The 15,034-nt window shown below is 41.9% G+C and overlaps 2 protein-coding genes across 2 annotated transcripts; both read left to right on the top strand.

Annotated features, from left to right (window-relative positions):
* The first annotated feature begins 347 nt into the window (after positions 1-347).
* Positions 348-5,032, top strand: LOC131724773 (receptor-type tyrosine-protein phosphatase H-like). The gene is made up of 6 exons (XM_059017522.1): positions 348-378; positions 1,017-1,274; positions 1,838-2,104; positions 3,084-3,362; positions 4,019-4,294; positions 4,926-5,032. Exons 1-6 carry the CDS (start codon positions 348-350, stop codon positions 5,030-5,032), a joined length of 1,218 nt encoding a protein of 405 aa, XP_058873505.1.
* An 894-nt stretch (positions 5,033-5,926) lies between these two features.
* LOC131724795 (receptor-type tyrosine-protein phosphatase eta-like) lies at positions 5,927-14,776 on the top strand. Its single transcript, XM_059017563.1, has 9 exons — positions 5,927-5,973; positions 6,780-6,861; positions 7,282-7,372; positions 8,899-8,975; positions 10,398-10,532; positions 12,304-12,426; positions 12,918-13,078; positions 13,639-13,774; positions 14,197-14,776. Exons 1-9 carry the CDS (start codon positions 5,969-5,971, stop codon positions 14,344-14,346), a joined length of 960 nt encoding a protein of 319 aa, XP_058873546.1. The 5' UTR covers positions 5,927-5,968; the 3' UTR covers positions 14,347-14,776.
* The last annotated feature ends 258 nt before the right edge of the window (positions 14,777-15,034 follow it).

The following is a 15,034-nucleotide window of genomic DNA, read 5'->3' as shown; positions in this document are numbered from 1 at the left end:
TCTTGTAAAGCGCTTTGTGATGGTGGTCCACTATGAAAGGCGCTATATAAAATAAATCTGCTGTTAACTGGCTCACTGGTGGGAGTCTTAGTTTGTGTTTCAACCCAGAGTGATTCGCTCAATACAACCAGTGAATCAGATTAATACTAATGCTTTATCAAAGGAATGGTGTACTCCCCTCTACAATCCCTATTGAAATGAAAGGTGTACTCCCCTCTACAATCCCTATTGAAATTAATGGTGTACTCCCCTCTACAATCCCTATTGAAATGAATGGTGTGCTCCAATCCTCTACAATCCCTATTGAAATGAATGCTGTGCTCCAATCCTCTACAATCCCTATTGAAATGAATGGGGTTCTCCAATCCACTCCAATCCGTAACCTGATGATTCTGGAATCCAGCATGATTCCATGAGATTTTCCTTTTGTGAATTTATAATGAAATATGTTGCGTGAATACGCACATGTCCCCCACACTTTTCCCATGGTTATAATCTGCATAAGTTTACCCTATTTTAAATATGCTTTACCAGACCTCTCTGTGCTTTACAATGCTTGCCTATGCTTTACCAGACCTCTCTGTGCTTTACAATGCTTGCCTATGCTTTACCAGACCTCTCTGTGCTTTACAATGCTTCCCTATGCTTTACCAGACCTCTCTGTGCTTTACAATGCTTCCCTATGCTTTACCAGACCTCTCTGTGCTTTACAATGCTTCCCTATGCTTTACCAGACCTCTCTGTGCTTTACAATACTTCCCTATGCTTTACCAGACCTCTCTGTGCTTTACAATGCTTCCCTATGCTTTACCAGACCTCTCTGTGCTTTACAATGCTTCCCTATGCTTTACCAGACCTCTCTGTGCTTTACAATGCTTCCCTATGCTTTACCAGACCTCTCTGTGCTTTACAATGCTTCCCTATGCTAAGTCTGGCAAGATAAAGCATATCAATAAATATTGCACCCCCTAATGATCATCATCATTTTTAATGTCATAATTCTTTTTTCTTTCTAGACCCGTCCCCCGTCAGTGATATTACACTAACGAGTAAATCGACCAATGAGATCAACTACCACTGGACTGTGCCAAACAACACAAGAGTTGCTCAATATTACTACAATGTAACTCTTGTGAATGTTGCCCTCATTTCAACCCAGAACAACAACTACACTGCTAATGAATTACAACCAGGGGAGGAATACACAGTGTGCATAGAATCTGTGACCCCAGAGAACACTAGCAGCACCTCTACATGTCTTTCAAACTACACAAGTGAGTGTATGGAATACCTTCAGAAACTACTATCTACTGATTACTGTCATCCGATTACATTTTTTAGTAACTTGTAACTGTAATCTGATTACATGTTTCAGTAACTTGTAACTGTAATATGATTACATGTTTCAGTAACTTGTAACTGTAATCTGATTACATGTTTCAATAACTTGTAACTGTAATCTGATTACATGTTTCAGTAATTTGTAACTGTAATCTGATTACATTGTTCAGTAACTTGTAACTGTAATCCGATTACATTTTCAGTAACCTGTAACTGCAGCAACTATTTTTTCAGACAGGTAACGAAAAACTAACTGTTACTTTTAGTTAGGACTGTGGCTAATGCATAAAACAGAGAGTTCTGTGACAGTGCAAACCTTACATCAAATTCAAGCTGTGCAGCAAAATTACTCTGCGTATTCTTTACTCATTCAATTTAAATATAATACGTAATTCATATTTTTTCAATGTGTAAAACACCCAGTCCGAAGCTTATCTGGAGCACAGATTGCATGTAATACAATTGTAATGTGAGGTTGACTTTACCTCCAATACAGACCCCAATGCCCCAGTAAATCTGACTTCAAGCGAGGGCACAACGACGGCTCATGTGAGCTGGTCAGCACCCAGCAGTGATGTGAACTATCAGATCTACACATACCTGCTCAGCTGGTCCAGCAGTAATCATCTGAGTGGATCGAAGGTCATCAACGAGACCTCTGCTTCTCTGAATGATCTGATTCCAGGATCCCTGTATAATGTAAGCGTGAGATCCCTGATCGGAGACGCACAGAGTGTGGGAGAGTCACATCCCATTCTCACAGGTAAGGAGAGCCATTGTGGAAAATAGGGCGCTACTCATAGTTAGGAGGTCATGTGGTCCAGTGGTTAGAGAAAGCGGCTTTTTAACAGGAGGTTGAAATCCCGGCTCAGCCACTGACTCACTGTGTGTGTGACCCTGAGCAAGTCACTTAACCTCCTTGTGCTCTGTCCTTTGGATGTGACGTAAAACAAACAAGGTCCTATTGTAAAAATGTCAGCACCTCGGATGAGCCAATCAGCTGTTAAAACGCTCAATTCGAAAGCTAATGGCCATTGATGGGTGCTCAGTTGTAAAGGTGAGGGAAGGACCGCTTTTCTTGTTTTGAAATTATGCATCAGCTGCAAACTATGCATCAGCTGCAGAGTCACTTACAACTACGTTTCACCCGAAAGACGGAGCACAAGGAGGTTAAGTGACTTGCTCAGGGTCACACAATGAGTCAGTGGCTGAGGTGGGATTTGAACCGGAGACCTCCTAGTTACAAGGCCGTATCTTTAACCACTGGACCACACAGCCTCCTTGTTGATTTTTCGGTCCGGTTGGACCCCAGGTTACCAAGAAAGTCAGTTTAAAGGCAATTCTGAGTCAGTTTCAGCACAGTCCTAATAAAGAACATAAGAAAATTATCGAACAAGACATTCAGCCCATCAACACTCATGTTAAGTGTTGTTGATGCCCCCTCTGCTGAAGCACGAAGGCAGAGAGAGACCGCAATTCTCTTTCTCATTTCAATATTTTCCTTTAACTTGATTCTAAAGCTGCGGGAACTCAAAGTCACATTTTCAGGAACAGTGGCTTGAAACCTGGTTTCAGGAGACCATCGGGAGACCTAGTTTGAGGTGTTGCTGTACCAAACCCCAAGTCTCCCCTGGTGTGCCATGCAGCGGCCTGAAACCTAGTCTCCTGACACCAAGTTCCAAGCCCCTGCAGTGGCTTCTTGTTCCCTCATCTTTAAATGATTTTTTTCCGTTTGGTTTTAGATCCTCTCCCACCGAAACACCTGTTGGTTTCTGCTGAGAGCGAGACTGAGGCTGTACTAGAATGGGGAGATCCAGCAAGCGGGGGATATTCTGGCTTCCAGATCTTCTACTCAGATACAAACAGCTCGACGGCAATTAACTCAGTCAATCAGGATGTGAGGCAATACAAACTGACCAACCTCACCCCCGGAGAGTTCTATAACATCAGGTTGAGGAGCTTCAAAACTGAAGCCAGCATCCGGAAAAACAGCACTGAAGAGAAAAGAAACTTTCAAACAGGTGAGTGACCCCCGCATAAAAGAGAAACTTCTACTGGGAAGAAACGCATTGCATGTAATCCCATTACTGTAATCTGATTACATTTTCCTGTAAAATTTTTCAGACAGGTAACAACATGTGGTAATGCATTACATTGTATGTGAAAAAATAATGTACAAAACAACTAGTCTATTCTGGTGTCAGAGAATATATGTTGTCCCCCCCCCCCCGATATATGATCTCCCCCAGGAACAAATGTTCGTTCCCCTTAGGAACCAATATGTCTCCTTCTCTCTGTTATAAATTTATCATCACTTAATTTCCTCACTGTGTGTCTCTGGTCCTATTTTCTGTGCCTAGAGTATTGGTTCGGGTTAACTGTCAACTCCTTTTGAGATTTTAAAGACTTCGGTCAAGTATCCCACAATTCTCTTTATCATGTCCCCTCTTAAAGGGGAAGTAATTCTGCTCCCCTTGTTAGCGATGCACTTTTTCTATCTTGATACGTCCCTTGTGGTTTCTTAAAGGATCCCAATGATTCAGAATCTGACTAGGCAACCCAACAGAGAGAGAGTTAGACTAGACCGAGATGGTAGACAGTGAGGCATGCTGGGATACTGGAGGTCTCAGTATGAATGTAGCTCAGTCCTTTAGGCCCTCTCCTTGTCAATCCTCAGTTCCTGCTCAGGTGAGCTCTCTCCAGTGCTCTGCAGTGTCTGGGGGTTACAGTCTGTCCCTGGACTGGGGTAACCCTGCTGGACGCTGGACGGAGATAGAAGTGGACGTGTCCAACGAAGACATAAAGAAGGTAGAGAAGTGCGGGCCGGACCAGTGTGAGACGAGAATCAATGGGCTGAGTCCGGCTCGGTATTACACCCTCGCGGTGACGACCGTGTCTGGAGAGAAGAGGAGCTTCAAAGCCATTTCCATTCAGTGCCAAACTGACACGACGTGTAAGACTGCTAATCAACCCCTTTAACTGCTCTTATAGTGCAAGACTACTGTCTGCCGCCTCGCTAAACTAATAGAAGTGTCCAGTCGACCCCCCTTTCACTGACAGACTGATTGAAAGATAGATATATAGATGAAAAAATAGCTAGACAGATATAGACAGAGAGATATATTGACAGTATATTGGTGTTAGAGTGGGATATTTCAGTTTGATTGAGATCTGATACAGACTGTAAGATTAGCTAATAGACAGACACACAGATTGACAGACAGATAGGTAGATTGATTGATAGATATTTAGACAGCTAAATAAATACAGACAAACAGGTAGATTGATTGATAGATATATAGATAGATGATCACTAACAGACTGATTGAGCCATTGGCTGATAGACAGACAGATAGATACAGACGGATAGGTAGATAAAGTGATATATAGATATATAGATAGACAGATAGGTAGATAGATAGACAGATAGATACAGACAGATAAGTAGATAGACTGATTGATAGCTATATAGATAGACAGATAGACAGACAGATAGATACAGACAGACAGATAGGTAGATAGACTGATTGATAGATATATAGATTGATAGACAGACAGATAATCAGTAACTTATTTATTTGCAGGTGTCATCGTCGGCTCTCTGTTTGGGATTCTAATACTCATCTGCTTCGTGGTCTTTCTCGTTCTGTTCATCTTGAGACAATACCCTGACCTCCTGAGGTACGTCTGACCGCCTGTCCGTCCGTCTGTCTTATAAAGGGGTGTTTGGCCACAGGCAGTGACCATTGGAGTGTTGGGAAATGACCACACCATCTGGACACTTGGACACAGAGCGATTTGATTTAGAAAATACAAGAGTAATCTAGAGCAGTTTCCATAGATAGAAAATGAATATTTGACGAATGTTTAATTATTAACCCAGCTTGCTTAAGTAGTGTCCCCTTTTCTACCTCTAGAGGGTGCTAATTTCTTAAGTGACAATGTGGTTTTAGAAATGACCACTAGGGGGTGTGCAAGATATTTACTGTCCCCTTGGCTTCTTTATCATTTTAAATCATTCAAATACAGCTTTTTTTATTTTAATTGCTAAGTCTGTGTTGCTTTGAGTTCAGCAGCTGCTCTTCAGTTCTAGCTGCCTGCCATAGATTCATGTCGGCTCATCTTTATATTAGTGATAGCGCCATCTAGTGCACAGCTACTGTATTGACAGCCACCCAACGTGTCAGAACACTAGATGGCGCTGTCTCATCTATAAAGACACTCTGGCTGTGTTACACATGTCTAGGGCATGCAGCTGCATTGACGTGTTTAAAATGATTTGTATTGTGATACGAGACCACAGCATAGCTCTGAGTTAAAGAACTACAGTTCCCAAAATCCCTTACCATGGCTGCAGGTGCAGAGGCATGCTGGGAGCTGTAGTCCTAGCCAGGTCTGTACCGATTCACAATAAAATACAATAACTATGGCAGGCAGCTAGCACTGAGTAACAGCTTCTGAACTCACAATAAACCACGGGGTCTGATTGTGGAAAGACTCCTTAAGGCTGAATTTGTGAATCTGTGTAATCACGTCTTTTCATTTCAATGTTTTTAACCTTTCGGTCTGACTCATTTCTAGTTCTAGTTCCAAAGATGACGACGCTCTGGAATTGACATGTAAGAAGATGATGTAAGTCAGTAACATTGTATTATTTTCTTGTTTATTCCAGTACCTGTCCTGCATTTCCATTCGCTACACAGCTCTCCCATGCACAGTTTGGAAAGATGTTACATTAAAATATGGATTTTCATTGTATCTGGGCTTGAGAAATCTCTGTTTGCACGAGCCAGGCTTTCAGATAGTGCTAGGGAGACTAAATCTACCGAGTCAACTCACCGTGCTACAGCGGCCCCTACTGGCCAGGTGAGCTCAAGCAGACACCTGCAGGGCTGGCCTTTGTCCTCCAGGGGGCAGTAGCTCACTGCTGTGGAGCTCCAGGGTGTAAAGAGGCTACACTGGGGAGAAAGTCGTGGGTAAAATCTGTAGATTTTGAAAGAGTGAGCTTTGATTAAGATAGATAGATAAACTGTATACTGGGATATTTTAGTCTGATTGAGATCTGATCACTGACGAAAGATAGATAGATAAACAGTCAGTTAGATATTATTATTATTTATTTCTTAGCTGACACCCTTATCCAGGGCGACTTACAATTGTTACAAGATATCACATTATTTTTACATACAATTCCCCATTTATACAGTTGGGTTTTTACTGGAGTAATCTAGGTAAAGTACCTTGCTCAAAGGTACAGCAGCAGTGTCCCCCACCTGGGATTGAACCCACAACCCTCCAGTCAAGAGTCCAGAGCCCTAATCACTACTCCACACTGCTGCCCTAATAGATAGAGAGATAGATAGATACTGCTTGAAGCGATAGATAGACAGGCAGATAGTGTCCTCGCTTTCTAAATGTCATTGAATAATGTGTTTCAGACCGATCGAAGTCAGTAAGTTTGCAGACTATTTCCACAGACAGCAGGCGGACTCTGATATTGGATTTGCAGATGAATATCAGGTACGATCTCTCCATCAATACGAACATGAGAAACATCACAGGAAGCTCAGGGGCTCATCTGCACAGTGTAAATTACTCCATATTTCAATAGGGTCACGATATGTATCAAGATATGCAGGTCGCAATATGACATGCATCACAATACATGTGATGATCCAATGCATGTCTATGGCTAGCAGCTAGAATTGGAGTCCAGCTCCTGAACTTCAAAGTCAAAACAACACAGGCTTAGCAAAAAAATAAACCAGTATTTTAGTAATATAATAACTATAGCAGGAAGTTAGAACTGAAAAGCAGTTCCTGAACTCACAGTCAAAGCAATTATTTTTTGGTTTTTAATCTCCTTTTGCAAATGCATGTTTAAAAAGCTTGGTAATGCTGCTGATGTATGATCGTGATTTTTTTTTTTTATCATTACAGAGTTTGGGCGCGGTTGGCACTGAGCAGACAACCAAAGCTGCCCTCATACCCGAGAATCAAGGGAAAAACAGATTTACCAACGTCCTGCCATGTAAGTGTAACAGATCTACAATAAGAGAGACCCTACACACGACGTACAGTAAGATACCATAACCTCTATTAATACAGCAGAGCCTGTCATAGCACATCCTGTAGGATACCAAGCCCTCAATTAAGAAGTTTTGGATGATGAAGGTATTGAAACGTTTCTCTGCTAACTTGACTTTCTCAATCTCTTCTGGTTTTGAGTTTCTGATCCAGTGAATTTCTGGATGATGAAGGCATTAAAACGTTTCTCTGCTAACTTGACTTTCTCTCTGTCTCTTCTGGTTTGGAGTTTCTGATCCAGTGAAGTTCTGGATGACGAAGGCATTAAAACGTTTCTCTGCTAACTTGACTTTCTCTCTGTCTCTTCTGGTTTGGAGTTTCTGATCCAGTGAAGTTCTGGATGACGAAGGCATTAAAACGTTTCTCTGCTAACTTGACTTTCTCTCTCGGTCTCTTCTGGTTTGGAGTTTCTGATCCAGTGAAGTTCTGGATGACAAAAGCATTAAAACGTTTCTCTGCTAACTTGACTTTCTCTCTCAGTCTCTTCTGGTTTGGAGTTTCTGATCCAGTGAAGTTCTGGATGACGAAGGCATTAAAACGTTTCTCTGCTAACTTGACTTTCTCTCTCAGTCTCTTCTGGTTTGGAGTTTCTGATCCAGTGAAGCTCTGGATGATGAAGGCATTAAAACGTTTCTCTGCTAACTTGACTTTCTCTCTCAGTCTCTTCTGGTTTTGAGTTTCTGATCCAGTGATGTTCTGGATGACGAAGGCATTAAAACATTTCTCTGCTAACTTGACTTTCTCTCTCAGTCTCTTCTGGTTTTGAGTTTCTGATCCAGTGATGTTCTGGATGACGAAGGCATTAAAACGTTTCTCTGCTAACTTGACTTTCTCTCTCGGTCTCTTCTGGTTTGGAGTTTCTGATCCAGTGACGTTCTGGATGACGAAGGCATTAAAACGTTTCTCTGCTAACTTGACTTTCTCTCTCGGTCTCTTCTGGTTTGGAGTTTCTGATCCAGTGATGTTCTGGATGACGAAGGCATTAAAACGTTTCTCTGCTAACTTGACTTTCTCTCTCAGTCTCTTCTGGTTTGGAGTTTCTGATCCAGTGACGTTCTGGATGACGAAGGCATTAAAACGTTTCTCTGCTAACTTGACTTTCTCTCTCAGTCTCTTCTGGTTTGGAGTTTCTGATCCAGTGACATTCTGGATGACGAAGGCATTAAAACGTTTCTCTGCTAACTTGACTTTCTCTCTCAGTCTCTTCTGGTTTGGAGTTTCTGATCCAGTGAAGTTCTGGATGACGAAGGCATTAAAACGTTTCTCTGCTAACTTGACTTTCTCTCTCAGTCTCTTCTGGTTTGGAGTTTCTGATCCAGTGATGTTCTGGATGATGAAGTCATTAAAACGTTTCTCTGCTAACTTGACTTTCTCTCTCAGTCTCTTCTGGTTTGGAGTTTCTGATCCAGTGAAGCTCTGGATGACGAAGGCATTAAAATGTTTCTCATACTGTGGCCCCTTTCTTTTCAGATGACTGGTGTCGTGTTAAGTTGAGTGCTATTGATGGAGAGCCATTCTCAGACTATATCAATGCAAACTACATGCCGGTAAGTGCATCTCCATCAGTTGGTATTTATGTAATGGAGTATAACGGGCAGCAGTGTGGAGTAGTGGTTAGGGCTCTGGACTCTTGACCGGAGGGTTGTGGGTTCAGTCCTAGGTGGAGGACACTGCTGCTGTACCCTTGTGCAAGGTACTTTACCTAGACTGCTCTAGTAAAAACCCAACTGAATAAATGGGTCATTGTATGTAAATAATGTGATATCTTGTAACAATTGTAAGTTGCCCTGGATAAGGGCGTCTGCTAATAATAAATAATAATAATGATCCTTTATTAATTGGCTACTATACCTGTAAGTAACGCATATACAGTTGCTAAACCAGGCACGTCAAGAGATTGACTGAAATAACGAGGTGTTTGATTTGAAAAAAAAAACATTTATACATTTATAGTGCTCAGTTTATTTTAAATGTATAAATCATGATGCTGAAATAACATGAATGTGTTCTCTGTACACATTACATTATGCAAAATAAACATTTGTACAGTAGGGCTATACAGTATACAGTACAGTAGTAAAATCAAATGAATACCGAGCACACTTTCTTTATACTTTAGCCTTTAGGCTACCGGTAACACAAAATAGACCATGCTGCTGCACTGTACACATTACAAAAATAATAAACTATTATTTGAAATTGAAACCAGATATGAGCACATTTTCTTTTTTTACCATAGCCTAAGGATTTATTTTTTACTATAGTAAGGATTGTGGAAGAAACTATAATTACTATACTATTTCTCCTAAGCCAGGTTATTAATGATACTTGACAACAGTGAGTACGTTCAATTCAAACATATTTATTATGCTTATTCAAGGATCAGCATTCAAAGATTCTCAGTAATACAGAAACACACAGTTATTGCGATTATACCTCTAGAAGCAATACAATGGTCATCTAGTTTAAAACAGTTACAGCTGTGACGATTGTATCTGTCCATTGCGTTTGTTTTTCTCGGTAGTGTGTCTTTAATAATAGATTGATTATGTTTTGGCTGTTCAGATGTATAGATAGTCTGTTAGACAAGCTAATTCTCTCACCCCAGAGAGATACTTCTTTCTAGACCGTATGGTGACCTCTTTACCACAGGAGTGATGGATGTCATCAAGAGTCTCCTGAATAGCCCAATGATCTCTCTACTTCTCAGAGGATTTATATGCTACAGCTCCACCTGTCCCTTATGTGTAGAAAACTAATTGGTTACAAAACAGTTGCCATGTTCAGTCACTATCACCCCATTATCATATCACAGGTATCATGCCCAGTCATCTCTGTACTTCCACCTTTTGTTCTGTCCACTCAGCCACGTATACATTCTTGATAAGAGCAGTTTTACCCTTTAGACTTGTTATTGTGAGTCTTTTTCATAGCCCTTATTTCAAACACTGCAATGAATCCTTCAACAGGGCTTTCACACTGAGAAGGAGTTCATCGCCGCTCAGGGTCCCTTGCCCAACACTGTGGAAGACTTCTGGCGAATGGCGTGGGAGAACCAGGTGGAGGCAATTGTCATGCTGACCAATTGCATTGAGAATTCACAAGTAAGTCCTGGAATGATGTCATCAAACTGCATCCTGATTGGCCGTTCCCTCCCTCTCTTTTTCAGTATCACTTTTTTCTATTTTGTTTCAGAAGCAACAGTGCTTTGTATAAATACACAGTCCAAAAATGCATTTTGAGAAAATATTAACCCTAACTCCAAAGCACCCAGTCAGAAATGTCATCCCTAACTCCAAAGCACCCAATCAGAAATGTCACCCCTAACTCCAAAACACTCAAATCAGAAATGTCACCCCTAACTCCAAAGCACCCAATCAGAAATGTCACCCCTAACTCCAAAGCACCCAATCAGAAATGTCACCCCTAACTCCAAAGCACCCAATCAGAAATCTTTACAGTGCCCAATTTTGATACCCACGATTTGCTCCCCTAATTTATAGTGTACTTAGAATATGTATTGGTAATAAACAACTTACAGAGTGAAGGAAGTAATGCAGTGAGTATCATTTCATTTGGGATGGATTTTGTCTCATTAAACCCCAACCCTAACGCCAATGCCAACCCCAACCCTAAACCCAAGCCCTAAACCCAACCCCAACTCCAACCCAACCCCAACTCCAACCCCAACCCCTAACCCCAACCCGAACCCTAAACCCAAGCCCTAAACCCAACCCCAACTCCAACCCAACCCCAACTCCAACCCCAACCCCAACCCTAAACCCAAGCCCTAAACCCAACCCCAACCCCCAACCCCTAACCCCAACTCCAACCCCAACCCCAACCCTAAACCCAAGCCCTAAACCCAAGCCCTAAACCCAACCCCAACCCCCAACCCCTAACCCCAACCCCAACTCCAACCCCAACCCTGACCATATTTCCATTCCTAATCTTAACCCCAATCCAAACCCTTTAACTGTAATCTGAATCACTGGATTACAGCATACTATCAGATTACTTCAAGTCAAAGTATACATTTCTCTGTCCTTCTAAATGTCCTCTTTTTTAAAAACACAGCTTACCATTATTATGCACTTTATTTAAAGTCACCTCGTAATATTTCAATCAACCCTCTGTAAAATAGAAACATAATTTCCTTGAAATAAATCATTTTCCTTCCTGCCCCCCCTTTTTTCATCATATCAATTAACGTAGAAAAAGTGACTCAGATATGATAATTCTTTAAAAAAAAATAGATTTATTAAGAGTAGCCCGTGTATTGGGAGGGAGAACAGACTTTCTCTTGCCCCCCTAACTTAATCTTAAACCCAACCCCAAACCCCAACCTCAACCCTAACCCTGACTCTTACTAACCCTAATCCTTACCTTCTGGGTTGTCTTTTTCTTGGCTTGATGTCCACTGTCATTGACCTGTATAGTCAGTTTTTTTTTATACAGCCTAATCTGGCATGTTCATTACTGTCTGATTTATAACTTTTACCTCCTTATTCCTCTCTCCTCTCCCCACCTCTCCCATTTCCTGTCCCTCTCTCCCCTCTCTCTTCCTTCTTTCCTCTGTTCTTTATCTCTCTCCCCTCCCCCTTCTCTCTACCCCCTCTCTCTCCTCCCTCCCCTGTCCTCTCTTCTTCTCTCCTCTCCTCTCTCCTCTCCTCTCTCCCCACCTCTCCCATTTCCTGACCTTCTCCTCCTGTCATCCTTCTTTCCTCTGTTCTCTATCTCCTCTCCATTCTCTCCTATCTCTCTCCCCTCCCCCTTCTCTCTACCCCCCTCCCTCTCCTCCCTCCTTCGTCCTCCACTCTCTCCTCTCTCTTCTCCTCTCTCCTCTCACCCCTCTGTCTCCTCTCCTCTCCCCAGGTGAAGTGTGAGCAGTACTGGCCTCTGGACTACACTCCCTGCACCTACAGAGATATTTCAGTCACCATGTTTTCTGAACAGGAGCAGCCTGACTGGACTCTCCGGGATTTTACTCTCAAACACGTGAGCGTCTGAATTCAGTAAAGGAAGCAGAGATGCTGTCAAGAGATCAAACCACCTGTCTCCTTGTTTAAAATGGCATTCACTGGAAAAGTGTTATTATCATTGTTTAGTGGACATTCTCCTTGTTAAAGGCATTGTTACTAAGGTTTTAAAATGAATGTTCTTACCTCTGCCATCTTCACAGCTCCCCTTATCATTGAATGCTACCCTGCCCATTACATCGCAGTATATATGCAGCTGAGTTATGGGTGGTTTGGCATTTTGTGGCTTCAAGCTGCACCATTGAAGTTCATTTCATTGTCGTTTTCTTTATAAGGAATTTCCTGACTGTTGTGGTTTCAGGCTTAAACCATAACTATTTTTATGAAGTTTTTTGTAATGAGTTTTGTAAATGGTAATAATGCTAGTGTTTATTATCTAAGCAATAAACCACGACAGGGTTTTAAAAAAATCCTTGAATCTATCCTTACATTTCCTTCTGTTTTTCCCAGATGAAATCCTTGGCATCCCGGACGGTCAGACAGTTCCACTTCACAGCCTGGCCGGATCACGACGTTCCGGATAACACAGCCACCCTCATCCAATTCCGGGCCCTGGTCCGAAAATTCCTGGACAATCGGGAGAGGAACGGTCCGGCCATCGTGCACTGCAGGTACCGGATTGCGATCCCAGCACTGTCACAAAAACGACACCTGTGACAGAGTTGCACTGTTATTCAGTCAGGAAAACTCATGCGATAGAATACAATATTCATTAAAGCTTACACAACAAATACTACTCTATACATATTTCCATGCCATCTTTTGTATTTGGCTTCGTCCTTCCTGGTACCCCTGCACATAATGTAGTTATAATGGAGAGGCTGACTGCAGGAAAGCCATGGGCAGGGGGGCAGGATAGTTGCCCTCCCTGTTAGACGAGGCCAAAAAATAGGTGGAGGCTGGGAGGAGGCAGGGACAAATGGTTTGAGGTAGGATATAAAGCCCTTTCTAGCTGATCATTGGACATGTGGTTTATCGACTGACGAATGAGATACTAGTCATTTGACTCATGAAAAGAGCTTTGAAACAGACTTTAAAGTTATAAATGTAAAACGTTATTTAAACATTTGTAGCAACACGTGGGGATGCCTGACGCTATATATTTTTTTGGAAACCCGCTACTTGCCTGAAGCACCTTTCAGAAGGTCCACGGTTCCTCTTTCTCTTGCAGTGCTGGAGTGGGGCGCACAGGAACCCTGATTGCTCTCGACTCCCTCCTGCTGCAGATAGAGAGGGAGAAGGCTGTGGGGATCCAGAGCTTCGTGCAGAAGATGAGGCTCCACCGGCCTCTCATGGTCCAAACAGAGGTGAGTCCAGCACAGAGACCAGAGAGAAAGGATCTCAAGAGACTCTTATAAAAGAGTCACGCAGTAAAAGCACAGCACAGCGTAATACAGCATTGTAAAGCATAGGGAAGCATTGTAAAGCACAGAGAGGTCTGGGAAAGCATAGGGAAGCATTGTAAAGCACAGAGAGGTCTGGGAAAGCATAGGGAAGCATTGTAAAGCACAGAGAGATGTGGTAAAGCATAGGGAAGCATTGTAAAGCACAGAGAGGGATGGTAAAGCATAGGGAAGCATTGTAAAGCACAGAGAGGTCTGGTAAAGCATAGGGAAGCATTGTAAAGCACAGAGAGGTATGGTAAAGCATATTAAAACACAAGGTAAACTAACCCTTATAAAAGTGTCCCACAGTAAGGCTCTCATTCCCATCTCTCTCCCCCTCCTAGTCCCAGTACATCTTCCTGAACCAGTGCATGCTCGACACCATCCAGGGAAAGAACAATTCTCACCCCGATGAAAATATCTACAAGAGCATGATCTATGCCAACGCTGCAGCTATCAGGGAATTCCACACAACCAATGGGAACACTGCTTAACTTCGCCCTGCCTCCTTCTCCTCTCAGACATCCAATCACAGCACAGACTCACAGTTAGAGAAGGAAATCCCTTTAAAGGTGTCCCATAGTAAAAGCATAGGCAAGCATTGTAAAAGATTGAGAGGTATAGTAAAGCATATTAATAAACCAGGCAAACCAGACTAATCTATGGTAAATGCAGAGTGTAACCATGGGAAAAGTAAGGGGGGAAACTGTGAAAATACTGTAGTTTTATATCAGTTAATAAGTCTGGTTGAGCCTCTCTCTTATATCAGTTAATATGTCTGGTTGAGACTCTCTTACATCAGTTAATATGTCTGGTTGAGACTCTCTCTTATATCAGTTAATATGTCTGGTTGAGACTCTCTCTTATATCAGTTAATATGTCTGGTTGAGCCTCTCTCTTATATCATTTAATATGTCTGGTTGATCCTGCCTCTGTTTAAAAAAAAAATAAAAACACGTTTTAATTTACAAAAAAGTAATTTTTATTAAATATCCTTCCGCAAGACCTAAAAAATAGTCCCTTAAAGCCTAAAAAAATGCATTAATTAAAAAAGTATTGTTATTATTTTAATAAACATTGAACTGATTAAAAACAAGAAGCACTATTTATAGATGTTAAATTGAACACTGGCATTGAAATTGCAGCTTTGAAGATTTCCAGGCCCTTTTTTTTGGATGTTCG

This window comes from Acipenser ruthenus, chromosome 57 (genome assembly GCF_902713425.1).
Source record: "Acipenser ruthenus chromosome 57, fAciRut3.2 maternal haplotype, whole genome shotgun sequence".
NCBI classification, from domain to species: domain Eukaryota; kingdom Metazoa; phylum Chordata; class Actinopteri; order Acipenseriformes; family Acipenseridae; genus Acipenser; species Acipenser ruthenus.
Note: the sequence above shows the minus strand (reverse complement) of the source record. Positions and strands in the feature narration are given on the sequence as shown.

Excerpts from the sequence above, each read along its gene's own strand:
- LOC131724795 (XM_059017563.1), top strand. Across the intron at positions 10,533-12,303 it reads ATTGCATTGAGAATTCACAA|GTGAAGTGTGAGCAGTACTG; the intron begins GTAAGTCCTGGA and ends TCCTCTCCCCAG. Across the intron at positions 12,427-12,917 it reads GGGATTTTACTCTCAAACAC|ATGAAATCCTTGGCATCCCG; the intron begins GTGAGCGTCTGA and ends TGTTTTTCCCAG.
- LOC131724773 (XM_059017522.1), top strand. The coding sequence starts at position 348 with ATGAATGGGGTTCTCCAATCCACTCCAATCC. Across the intron at positions 3,363-4,018 it reads GAAAAGAAACTTTCAAACAG|TTCCTGCTCAGGTGAGCTCT; the intron begins GTGAGTGACCCC and ends GTCAATCCTCAG. Across the intron at positions 4,295-4,925 it reads GTGCCAAACTGACACGACGT|GTGTCATCGTCGGCTCTCTG; the intron begins GTAAGACTGCTA and ends ATTTATTTGCAG.